The sequence below is a fragment of the Equus przewalskii genome, chromosome 4 (assembly GCF_037783145.1).
Source record: "Equus przewalskii isolate Varuska chromosome 4, EquPr2, whole genome shotgun sequence".
Classification (NCBI taxonomy): Eukaryota; Metazoa; Chordata; class Mammalia; order Perissodactyla; family Equidae; genus Equus; species Equus przewalskii.
The window spans coordinates 74,480,493-74,494,041 of record NC_091834.1 but is presented as its reverse complement, the minus strand read 5'-3'; the positions used below and the strand labels follow the sequence as shown (position 1 = coordinate 74,494,041).

The window sequence follows — 13,549 nt, the reverse complement described above, 5'->3', positions numbered from 1 at the left end:
CCCAACTAAAAAGGGAAATACTCACATTTCTTTGAATGCTCAAGTTTAACTAAATAATTTAGTTAAAATACAGCATATAAGGACCTAAAACAAATGTGAAGCAGGATTTGTAAGGCAAGGTCAGTTGTTAAGTTGGCATACGTTTCACCTAGGGTAAGGTGGACTGCCCTTTTCCTGATAGGAAGAGGATTGGCACAGCATGATGTGGGGTCATAAACTTAGCAAAATGCAGGTACCTACAAGAAAAAGTTCTCAAGTTCTGCAAAGCAGTCTTACAAAGACATCCTGGCATTCCTTGGGCTCAGTCTTCAGAAAAGCTGACTTGAGAAACCAAAATTTCATTCTCCTTGAGAGAATTTTGTCTTTATAACTGGAAAAATAATTCTTTGTAGACTAACTAGATATGCAAACACTGAGTGTTAAAATTTTTTATAGAACCCACTGAACCCAGAGAACATGAACCCTTAGGGGTTAGCAAACCCTGGTATGAGCAACACTTGCAGAGTGATTTAAGGTACCATCTTGGTGTCACACAGGCTTGGGTTACATCCTGCCTTGGCCACACTGCCCGTGAGACCTGGGGCAAGGCCCTCAAACTCTAGGTGTCTCCATATCTGCACCTGTAAAATGGGGATGAAAATAGTATATACTTTATACGCTTGTGTGGATTAAATAAAATAGTGAGTATAAAATGCTTGTGTAGATTTAGCAAAATAATGAGTATAGAGTGCTTAGCATGGTTTGACATAGGGTAAGATCCTAATGAATGTGATGCCTCAATATTATGCTTCAGTAAGTTGAGGCAGATAAATATAAAATAGAATTGTTCTAGCCTGCACAATGTATGTATTTCCTCTTCCATAACTTTTTCTTTTTCTTTTTTTAATATTCAGACTTCTGTCTCTGTGGTATAGAACGCTAATATTTATAAGTTTCTTAAATTCTAAGAGTAGAAAATAGCTTCTCCAGACCTGAAAGCTTAAAATGCTCAAAATCAAAGGTTTAAGGGCCATCAAAAATCTGTTAAGGGCCAGCCTGGTGGCACAGGGGTTGGGTTCACATGTTCTGCTTCGGGGGCCCGGGATTCGCCAGTTCGGATCCCAGGTATGGACCTATGCACTGCTTGTCAAGCCACACTGTGGCAGGTGTCCCACATATAAAGTAGAGGAAGATGGGCATGGATGTTAGCTCAGGGCCAGTCTTCCTCAGCAAAAAAAGAGGAGTATTGGTGCCAGATGTTAGCTCAGGGCTAATCTTCCTCAAAAAAAAAAAAAAAAAAATCTGTTAAGATTTTAGCGCTGTAGCAATTATGAGCTTATTGAAGATTTTCTTTATTGATAAAAGTTATATATTAAGCTAAAAATGGTTTATATGAGGCTAAACACCAAAAGAGTACTGCTGTCCTTAGAATCAAATTTATTTGTCTTTTTTAAAGTAGTCATTTCAAATGAGCAAGTATTTATTGATGCCACAGAGTAACCATTAGATGGGATTAAGCAAATAGTGAGGGGAGAGGTGTTGATGAAGGATTGTGCTGGCCAGTCTGATGATAAAAAAGCCATGAGGGCTGTGAGATGTGAAAAGAGGAGCATGAGTAGGCTGAAATGGAATCTTGACAGCAGCCTGCTTTAAGAGTCAAAGAAGAAATAAGTAGAACAAGAGACTCTTTAGAAAAGGCTCAAGAGACAAAATAGAAAACAGGACCTAACTGTGTCAGGGGCTACGGCCTAAGTTTCTGGAAGAAGCGCTCAGCATCACTCACTGGAGAGAGACAGCAGTCATCGTAATGGATTCTCCCTCGAGTTCTGTCTTTCTGTTGTAAAAACAGCACTCTCACAAGTGAAAGTTACAAACTGAGCAGTGCAGAAATGTCTATCATAAAATGAGAATTTTCCTCCCTCACAATCCTTGTCTCCTTCCAGACCATTTCACACACAAATGGACTCAAGGCTGTGGACAGGATGCATACCATTTCACCTCCTCCTCCCTAAAACCTCATTAAAGTTATAGCAATGGAATAAAAATGGTTTAAATCAACAATAAAGAGAACGGTCAAAGAAATGAGAGAGCTCATCCAATTTCTGGAAAGTGAAAAGCAAATGAGGAAATTGTACCAGATAAAGCAGGATGGAGAAGCCTCAGTCTAGAAGAATGGAAGCAGATGGGGAAAAAGTAAAAGCAGAGGAGGCAACAGGAGAAGTGGGAACCAAGACACCCTGAGAAAATTTCAGTTACAAATGAGCACTAGAGAGACGCACAAGTCTGAGAATCGGAATTAACTGACAAACCCAAAGATGGAATTCCACACCCAGCCCCTCCCCTCCACCCTGAGCAGAACTCCTGAAGTCTGGCATCTAACCTTCCAAGCTTTCTGGAGTTGGAGTCTCCAGTGTGACAGCCAGTATCCTACCTACTCACTATAAAGATAACCTCTCTGGTCCACAAGTGCCACCCAAACAACCAGAGTTCCTAACTACCTTATTATGACTTCATTCTTAAATATGAAGAAACTGTCTAAGGTTGCCATATATTTGATTAAATTCAGTAGCACAAAAGACCAAAAACTGCAGAAAAAAAATGACAAAGGAAAAAAGCAGTAATTCAGGGATGAGAAGAGAATTTTTTAAAAACCTGATTAGTCTCCTCACAGAAATTCAAGGATATATCAACATCCATAAACAACAAGAATGGATGGCTTGAAAAAGTGACAACTAGAGAAGAGGAAAGAACTTAGAAAGCCAAAGAAATCTCCCAGAAAGTAAAATAAAAAGCCCAAAAGACAAATGGAGCTTAAGGAGATCCATAAACACCACCCCTTTCCCACTTGAGTTTGAAACCAACTGAAAAATGGAAAAAGGAGGTGGATAGATGGAGTAAGAACGTCTGTTGCACTACTGAAAAGAAGCTGCACTGAAGGATGTAGCTTCAAATCTTCAAAGTGCTTCCTAGCACTCCACCCTGAACAGGGCAGACTTACTCACCCTGTCCCAGGCTGTGCATCAGGGCCACTACAGGGAGCCCTTTCTGGAGAGTAGATGCTGATCATAACTCATCTTTTCCACAGGTTGGCAGATCCCCAAAGAGAAGGAACCTGGGTACGCAAGCCCTGCTCCTTCCTCTAAACTCATCAGTTGGACAAGTCACTTCTCCTTCCCTGGGGAGAAATGAGTAAGGGGATGGAAAGAGCCATGAATGTTACTCTAATGGAATTTCTTCCTCAAGAAGCTAGGAAGAGAGTATTAAAAATATAAGAGAGAAAATGTGAGACATGGAGGATTGACTCAGAAGGTTCAGCAACTGATATTAGAATGCCATGAAGAGACTAAAAAAAATGGAACAGAAGAAAATATTAAGACAATGTTTCAGGGCTGAAGGACATGAGTTTCCAGATTGAAAGGGCACACTGAGTGCTGAGCAAGAGCAATTTTTTTAAAAAATCCTAAATATATCATTGTGATATTTCAGAACACTAAGGATAAGGGAAAGTTTCTAAAACCTTCATAGGGGAAAAAAATACAAAGTGAAAACAAAAATCAGTTGCCAAAGAATCAGCCAGAATTTCACACTTCCCATCTGTAGTACCAGAGGCCAAAGCCTGTAGAGCAATACCTTCATAGTTTTGAGGGAAAATTATTTTCAACTCAGAATTCTATACCCAGCCACACTATTAGCCAAGTGTGAAGGCTGAATAAAGACATCTTAGACATGCAAGAATTTAGAAAATGTATCCCCCATTCACCTTGAAGGAGTTACTCAAGCAGGTGCTGCAAAGAGAAGGAATAAACCAAAAAAGAGAAAACATGGCATCCAGCAGAGCAGTATGTCCAATCTAGGAAGGCATAATGTTAGGTCTCCGCTGTGTAGCCAGTCCAGGTTGGAAGAAGAAGATGGAAGACCATGGAGTCCCCCAGGAAATGAGAAGAAGTGATCAAGTAGATGGAATGATTGTGAGAATGGAAAGCATTAGGTTATAATAAATGCAATTGGGTAGCAAGTAAAATGAGAAAACACCAAACTTCACTCCAGGAACATTCTTCTTTGGCACTGAGGTTGTGATATTGGACCAGAGATTATAAAATGCAGTCCTGGCACAGTCCTTGGTTGTGCAGTTAACAGTATTACATAAACGTTTATGGTTTTCAATTTTTAGAATCACTGTCTAGGCATTGTGGGAGACTGAACTATAGTTATGGAACTTGAATGCCGTCATCTTTGTCGCTATAAAAGGACAAGCACTGCTGACGTAGAAGGGGAGGAAGGAAGAGGGAGTGCAAATATCCTCATCGCATAAGAGATATCACCTATGACTTTTGCAACAAGAAAGGAGGTATAAGCTTGCTCCTGGAAGTTGCAAAGATCACCAGAATCATGATACAACCATGTTGGGAGCTGGGGTGACAGAAGTGAGGGCTGAGTTAAAATCTCACCCTCCCTAAGAAGTCTAGTAGGAAATATGGAGTGTCGATCGGTAGGTAGATAAACAGTGCTGTGCAGAGCTGCTGTACTTAGTCATGCCAACACTGCCTTGCACCCCTCCAGAGGGCTCCATTCGCCATACTCTTGCTGTGGATTTGTCCAGTAATTATGGCAATTTTCTGGTGGACGTCCAAAAAGTAAGTGTCTTATGGATGGGATGCTTTTTTCTATTCCTCACAAAGTCGCCTGTCAGCTAGCACAGAACCACTTGTAAAGATTTGGGTAACCACCCAAAGAGTTAAAAGAATTCATTAAAAGTGACCACTTCTGGGGCTGTGCAGACTGGGAGGTGAGGGGGGAAAAGAGGGAGGAGAAGATACAGCAGAGGGCCATTGCTTTTCACCCTTATCTTTTCTGGACTATTTGATTTTTTTAAAATCATGTGCACACGTTTCTTTAATTAAGAAATACGAAAGTAATAATTAAAAAACAAACACAAAAAGCCTCAGTCTGTCTGGCAGCCCTTGGGATGTCCCCAGGTCCTCTGCTTTGCTCACTCCCCACTTTACCGGGCAAGTAAAAGGTCTGCAACTGCTCCACCAGCGGCCTGTGTGGGGAAGCCCACCAGCCCCTCACCCAGCGCCTCCCTGAGACCCCGGAGGGGCAGCCCTTCACGCAGGACCCACCTGTCCAGGTTGATCTCTACTGGTCACCCCCGTCTTTCATTCCCTCCAAGGAAGCACTAGCACAAATTGCTGCTTGCCGCAACTTTTCCCTGGAGGCCAGGACGTTTTCGAGACACACGGTAGGACTCAACTTCTAATTCAATAATCAGATAGCCCTTTTCCTAGAAATGTAATGCCGCCCCCTCCACGGCATTTCTCACCTGCTCTGGTCCTCCGTGGGCCCCGGACTCTGGCCATGGGGCGGGGACTTCTTTCCACCTCCGCTGTGTTCCCGGTTTTGGACGCGGTTCTCAACCCTGGCTGCTTATTAGAAGCATTTGAGACCCGAAGTACCATCCAGGCTGGGCCCCACCCCCAGCCCAGGTTCTGACTGATTCAGTCTGCGGAGGAGCCGCGTCGGCGTGAGGGAAACGGTCCCCAGATGAATTTAATGCATAGCCAGAATGAGAACCACTGAGCTGCTCGCTCCAGGCGCCAGGGACAGTCCCCAATTCCTGTTCTTTCGCTGTGCGGAGTAGTTTGACTCTGTTTTTCCCTCTTTCTAGACCATGCAATTCCTCAGACTTCAGCCGGATTGTAAAAGAACCTTCTTTCCCTTCCTCCTCTATGTATACATATACACGCAGCCCTTTGAAAAGGGGACCATACCACATAGATTGGTCTGCATTTTGCTTTTACCACTTGACTTTCTTTTGTGCTGGTAGGACTGATCAACCTCATTATTCAAAGACCACATAATGTTCTGTTATTAAGGATACGCCTTAACTTGCTTAACCATTTTTCTATTGATGTAATTTGGGTTTTTTGTTAACATTTTGCTATTGCTAATTATGCTGCAATGAACATCCGTTCAAAACTTACGCAAATATTTCCAGAGTGGGATCACCAAGGTCAAACAATATGTATATTTAAAATTTGACAGGTATTACAAAAACGCTTTCCATTTAAATGGTGTAAAATTTACTCTCCCGCTGATGCGGGCTTGGCGAGCCGAGGAGTGGAAACAAAGATTTCTTGGACTCTCAAGGTCTGACAGTAGTGCTCTTTTATTTAGAGAATAGCGTGGAGTAGCAGGGGGACAGGACTCATGGGCAGTAAAGAGCTGCAAACATGAGTCGAGGGTAGGGCTAAATTTAAGGCATAGGTATGTGAGTTACCTCTTTAAAAGACAAAGGAAAGATTATGTGAAAATGTCATTAAAATGGTATCAGTGCAGGTGGGGTCTGGTTATCGGGTGGTCCTATAACTTTAGATGAGAGTCAGATCAGATGAGATCAGGACGTCCTCTGCTTCCTGGAGGATGATATGGATCAGTATGTGGGGCAGGACGCCTTGGGCTTCTCTCCCTGGGGCAGCCTTGGTCCTCCTCACCACCAACAGTTTATTAAAGCACCTCTTTCCCCAACTCTTACCAACATCAAATATTATCAATCTTTTTACTATTTGTTAATCTGCTAGACAAAAAAAAAAAAAAGTGGTGTTGCATTATTTCAGTTTGCATTTCTCTGATGACCAGTGAAGCTGAAAAGTTTTTTTGTCTTTTTGTTAGTCTTTATATTTTTTATGAGTGGCCTATTAATAGATTTTTGATAAGTATTAGTTTGGAAGATGCAATGTAATCCCCCTCCCACCACTTCTCTCGCTACCTCTTTTTCCCTCCCTTATATAAGTCTATAATATTATCCAGTCAATTCTTGGTTTATTCAAAAGAATGGAGGGAAACAGATAATGCATAACTCAAAAGTTGAGAAAATCACAATGTGATTTATATTAGGATCTTAAATGTGTTTTTAGAAAGAGCGCAGATCTGGGAGTGAGCCATATCTGATTCACATCCTAGTCTGCCTCTGTCTAGCTGGGTTACTCTAGGGGTTTTACTTTCCTCCCTGAGCTCTGGTTTTCATAATGATAGAATGAGAATAATAACCTACTTTGCCTACTTGTGGTAATAAGATAAGATAATGTGTGTCAACCACCTGGGTGGAGCCTGGCACATAGTAAGTGGTTGTTATTGTTATAATGTTATTATAAACATTTGAGTATTGGAATTCTTCTAAAGTAGGGCTCCTCATTGTGAGTTTCTCAGTCCTATTCCTTATTCTTACCTCACTGCTATCTAAATCAGGCCACCTAGGCTTAGGTCCTCTTCCCTCTGCCTCCCAACTGAGCAGGGTGTTGTCCTCTTCAAGATTAAGGATTTGAATTTCAAGTCTGCAAATCCAGTAAATAGAAGAGGTGGAGGTAGTCCCGAACAGTGATTTAGGACTGAACAGGCTGTGTGTTAATAATGCGGCGGGAGATGTGAGCAAACCCAACACCAGAGATGGTGTCTCACTTTCCCCCAAGGGGTAAATTGTCAGAGCCTGTGATTAATCCACATTCAAGAACTGATTGGCGCCATGCTACCAGTTGAAATACTTTCAGTTGTAAGTGCCGGGGGCACTAAATAATGAGGAAAACTTATGTTGGGTCACAGGAAGTCTGGAGGCGGGGCAAGGCCAAGGTGGGTTCATTCAAGCAGTTCAACAACATCTTCCAGAACCCAGTTCTTCCCATCTCCTAAGACCAATGTCTGCAGCTTGTTGCTCCTCTCACACTGGCTGCCTCATGTCCCAACGGGGCTGCTGCAGAAAATTGCATCCAGAAGACAGACAGAAGATGTTTCTCTTCATGTGTCCATTTTAAAGAGTGAAGAATCCTTTCTTACAAGTCCCCCGACAGATTATTCCTAACATCACATTGGCCCAAATTGAATCATCACGTGCCTGCTGCTGAAAAAAATCAGTACCAGAACAGTGAAATTACTATTATTGATTTGGGCTGTGCTGAGGTTAGAGCGAGGCCTGGCCACTTCTGAAGCACGTGGCTTCCCAACACCTGAACAAAATTTAGGCAGGAAGAAAGGGATGGCTGTTCAAGAATGCGTGATGACGACGATGAACAGTGTGCACCACCGCCCATGTATTTATAAGGATTCATAAGATGTATTATTAAGATCCACTTTTAAATTAATATGCAAATCCTTCAATTAATCATGTAAAAATACTGACTTTGAAGTTTGCAACTTGGAAACTTAGCATTAGATAGGGAGGGCAGTAATATTTCCTGTCACTTTTAAAGCTGGGAGCATTGCTTATAAATAAACAGTCCAACTTTAAAAGGAATATGCTCTGAAGAATGATTATTCATAGTCAAGTCCCAAGACTTCGGCATGGAGTGAGTTTTGTATGGCCCTCTTGAGAGCTTGGGAGGGAAATCTCCTGGACAGGTGGGACCCCCATGGGACAGAGTGGGGGAGCAAAGATGGCCCTCCTGGAGTTGTGTCTGTGACAGAGGCCTGCCGTCCAGGTCACCCAGTGAGCCTCATACTAAACACCCAGAATATAAAGATATGGGGCTGGGGGCACAAGAGGAAGTATAGTTCCAGAAAATGAGCTCATTCGAAGACAGCCTTTAAAGTTGCCCAGGTCCCTGTGACCAGGAGGACCAAACTAAAGAAGTTCCTCCTGCTCACTTCTCTGTCCTTGCTCTCCAAAGGCATCTCATGCTGAAGAGGATAGATTTCAAATATAACAAGGCACAGACCGCCATGAGGGGCAAAACAACAAACACCTGGGTGCCAAGGCCCAAAGTGAGAAGGGTGTGAGCGCATTCACAACCTAGAGCCACCATGACGTCTTCAGCTCTCAGATGCTTTTTGGGTCTGACTTTCTGGAATGAAGTACATTTCTGCACACTTGGTTCTACTGTGTAGCCTGGGTCAGAAACTGAGTCTGGAAGAGGCAAAACCAGATTCAAGCACCAGGGCGCAGTTCGCTGGAGAGAGGCAGCCTGGAATATTGGTCTACGGGTGTGTTTTGGGGGGAGGTGGGGGAGGGGTGAGCATGTGTGCTTTAGGGAGCTCCATCTGGGCTGCATGCTAGAGCTACCCACCCACCCCATCCCACACCCAGACCAGTTAGATCAGAATCTCAGGGAGTGGGCAGAGGGTTGAAACTACCACCTAGAGTTCTTAGAAGTAGTCCCTAAGAATTTTGTTCAGAGTACCACCTTGGAGAATGTCATCAAGGGGTTCACTGCCCCTTCTACCTGTGCCCCTGACCCCAGATACCCTCTGTCTTGGAGATGCAAATCAAGAGGATGGGGCCCACAGCAGGCAAATTTCTCCTCCTCTGCTCTGTGACTGACCCAAGGCCCAAACGCGCGTACCCTCTTCCCTACAGCCCTGTGTGTCACATTGCTTTGGGGATCCGATGGGGGCAAGCTTTAATCGTCAGTTGTGATCTCCCTTGAGCAACAAAAATTTCTGTTAATATTACAGTAATTTGGAAAACTGATTGAACAAGAGATTAGTGCCAACTGTTGGGGGAGGAAAAAAATGACAGTTGTTAAAGCGTGAATCATATGAAAAAGGAAATATGCTCTTAGGAAATATTTTGAAGAAACCCATTTATTTGCACAACCTCTGAGTTGGAAATACTTCAGAGTCTGGGTTTACGTCTGGCCATTCCACATCCTGGCCCAGAAGCTTGGGCAAGTCATCTTACTTCCTTGATCCCTGGTTTCATCATCTGTGAAATGGGAAGAACAGTACCTCAGGATTGTTGTGAGGACCATGAGTGCTAATAACTCTTCACTTATGCGAGTCAAGGAGAAATGGACCAGGGCAGGATAATTCACAGAATCACTTTGGCGATGGCACAGCTCTGCAGGCTAATCCAAGACCAAAGCAGAAACCTCCCTCGACAGTGCCGGGCCCCTGGGAGCCTCCGCTGTGCAGAGGCTGACAGCGCACAGCGAGGGCTCTTTGTGCTGGGAGCTAGCCAAGATGGGCTTGTCCTGCTTTCCTTTGCTTCCCTCTTAGGAAAGAACAGAGCAAGCTCTGCTCTGTCACCTAAGCTGAATGACTCAGCCAGAGCTAAGTGATCATCTCCCAGAATTAATGTCATCCTCAGGGTCACCAGCCGACTTTCCAGTGCACCCTGGCCCTGTCCTATATCACTTGTGTAACCTTGGACCAGTACACTAACCTCTCTAAGTCTGGCTCCTCAGTCATCTGCAACATAAGTACGGCAGGCGCAGGATGGTTGTGAAGATTCAGGTCATTGAGATGGTGTGTAGAAGGCATTAGTGCAATGCCTGGAACATGGAAAGCACCCCACAAATGGTAACAATCGCTAATATTGGCTTATTGAAAGATGTGGGCTTAGCAGTTACTTTGTTAATCTAATTTGAGTAATCGCATACACTTTTAATATAATAAAGCTGTATTTATTTGGAAAGTACTCTAATTCATTCCCTCACTCTTCCAACTGGCCCTGCAACTCTATTAAATTAAAATTAGTGAGGTTTTTGTTATACGGATAGCTAAATGGGGTTCGCAGGCAGGCACTGCCCCCCAACAGTCTATGCCCCGCCCGCTGTTGTACGGCTGAAGTGACCTGCAAGTGACCTCCAACACCTTCCAGTCCTAAACCCCAGGATCCGTGGCTTCAGTCACTTCGTGAGCGTTCAGAGGTAAGGAAAGTTGTAGCACGAGTCACTCGCTTGCGCCCACCTGCACTGACTTTGCCATCCTTTCCTGCAGGCTGTAAAGCGGTTCTTGAAACAAGAGTGCAAGTGTCATGGAGTGAGCGGCTCGTGCACTCTGAGGACGTGCTGGCTGGCCATGGCCGACTTCAGAAAAACGGGCGATTATCTCTGGAGGAAGTACAATGGGGCCATCCAGGTTGTCATGAACCAGGATGGCACTGGTTTCACTGTGGCTAACAAGAAGTTTAAGAAGCCAACAAAAAATGACCTTGTGTATTTTGAGAATTCTCCAGACTACTGTATCAGGGACCGGGATGCAGGTAAGTTCAAAACACTTTATTCACAACTCCTAATTCTTCCAAGGACCAGTACTCCACAACTTAAATGTAGTTCTGTATTTTCAGCCTGCCAATTCTATAAGCGCAGCCTGCTGCCTTCGGGTTCAAAGCTCATGTTCTTATCAGTCGAATTTCAAGTGCACAGAGAGCTCTCTTAAGCAACTGGAGAAATGGGTTGATAATGTGCAGATTCTGCAGAAATGGGAACCCAACAAGAATGTATGTGGCAAAAAGTCAAAATATGCAGATTAGCAAAATTCTTCAGCCTGGACAGAACTCTAATTAGTGGACTAATGTACGCTATATATAGCAACCCAACATCTTTCCTGTGATCCTGAAGCTGAGAGGAGCACAGCTTTGCAATGTACCGGTCCCCCTTATAAATCCCACCTCAGTGACTGTGGAAGAGGGTGTCCTCGGGACTTTAAAGTTAGCCTGTTCTGTAGTCTGCCATACCTCATTGTTTACTCTTTCCAGTAAGCTCAGAAATTGCCAAATACTAGGAAGCAAGAATTCATCCCCACTGGCTCGGCTGTTGGTGGGCAGTGGATGAGAGCTGTATAAGAGGCAGTTCCTTTATTAAAGCCACACCCTTCCCTTGCAGATGTCACCTCCTCCATCTTGAATTCACTCAGAGCCCGCCTCACCACAGCTGTTCCCACCTGTGTGTTGTATGCATGTGCTGTTCACCTCTCACCCCTCCTGGTCAGCACTGAACTCCAGGCTTAGCACAGTCTTTGCAAAGACTTTGGTACAAAGTAAGAATTTGTACAAGCCTCCATGTATAGGAGGTGTTGGGGAGTCCACAGCCAACTTTGACTCAAGCCAACTTGTCAGACTTAGTAGAAAGCAAGGGACTCCATTATCAGGAAAAACATCCTCGAATTTAAATTTTAAGTTTGTTTTTCATTCCAGACTAATTGCAAAAGAATAAGTAAAATAGTGCAGATGGCAGCCAGGTCCTCGCATGAGGTTGACCAAGAGTCACAATTACCAGGGAAGGTCACCAGAAGTCCAGAGCCTCTCTGTGTCCCCGAGTGGTTGACTTTCCTTCATGGTTTGATGAGCTAGTTCTTTGCAGCACTTTAGCAGGTTTGCACATGCAGCCTATGGATGAATACCTACTGAGCAAGAGGGCCACGTGCTGTGCCCTGCTGCATTCCTGGCATGCTTTGGGACCTCCAACAAGTCGTCCTGCCTGTCAGGCCACAGTATCGACCCAATTACCATGAAACCTGTGCTTTGATACAGGATTGTCCCAGAGGTCCGGCTCCCCTCTGCTGTTAACTAGCTGCTTAGCCTCAACCTCCTCACATAGGACATGTGGATATCAGTATCATTTTAGGAACTACATATTGACTCCTGTGAGCCAGGTACTGGGCTCCAATCACTGCATACTCGGTCTTATTCAAACCTCAGAGCCGCCCTATGACATCAGTGCGTTGGAACTGGTTACTGAAAAAAAAAAAGAATAAGAAAAGGGTGGCTCCTGGTTGATGAACACCAACCAAGAACCAAATTCACATCTTATTTTTTTAATTAATTAATTATTTTTTTTTTTTGAGGAAGATTAGCCCTGAGCTAACATCTGCTGCCAATCCTCCTCTTTTTGCTGAGGAAGACTGGCCCTGAGCTACCATCCGTGCCCATCTTCCTCCACTTTATATGTGGGACGCCTACCACAGCATGGCTTGCCAAGCAGTGCCATGTCCACACCTGGGATCCAAACCAGGGAACCCCAGGCCGCCGAAGCAGAACGTGTGCACTTAACTGCTGTGCCACCGGGCTGGCCCCTCGCATCTTATTTTTTGAAGTCAGATAAGCAGCCCTGGATATCATCATCCCAATTGTATGGGTGAGGAAAATGAATGACCAGCTCAAGATCTCATTGGCCTTGGAGGGGACGGAAGTCCAGCTGTCTGACCCCATGGCCTGTGCTCTTGACCCACTTGTCCCTGCCTATCTCCCAGGGCATGTATGTGAAAAGGCCTGTGAAGCAAAAACCTCATTTCAGATGTAGGAGGACCTGCTTCCCCAGGACATCTTTTCTGGTGTTTTGGATTGAAGCAGTTTGCACAGTGAAGTAAACAGTTATGCTTGATGACCATTTACAGCGTCATGAATATTCAATGACATAAAGCCTTTACTTTCTCTTCTCCACGGAGCAGATTCTGAACCTAATCCCTGATGCCTCTTCAGGATACTAGTTATTCTTGCACACTTGGCTTTTTCCACTCCCTGTATTAGAGCTCAATTCTGCTTCTTGATCCTAAACTAGCAACCATATCTGCAGTACCTGCCAGGCCTCAGGGCTTGATCTACTGTCTCTCGTTGATTCTCATGGGAAGTCTGTGAAGTGGGTACATTATTATCCCATCTTATGGGAGAGGAAACGGAGGCTCTGACAGACAGCTTACGGATTTTGCCCAAGGACTCTTGGTTGGTAAGAGGCAGAGCAGGGACTTGAACCTGAGCCTGTCCATCCTTTTAACCATTTTTCTCTGCCACCAGATGCACCAGGCACAAGGCACACCGCTGCAGATGTGGACTTTCTGAGGGAAGCTATATAATTTATTC

The 13,549-nt window shown here is 44.3% G+C and overlaps 1 protein-coding gene across 1 annotated transcript in view; it reads left to right on the top strand.

Moving 5' to 3' along the window:
• WNT2 (Wnt family member 2) overlaps window positions 1–13,549 on the top strand; it is a 46,853-nt gene that overhangs the window by 15,992 nt on the left and 17,312 nt on the right. The window contains exon 4 of the mRNA XM_008519584.2: window positions 10,690–10,954. Coding sequence (XP_008517806.1) covers window positions 10,690–10,954 — 265 coding nt within the window. The remainder of the gene's footprint in view (window positions 1–10,689; window positions 10,955–13,549) is intronic.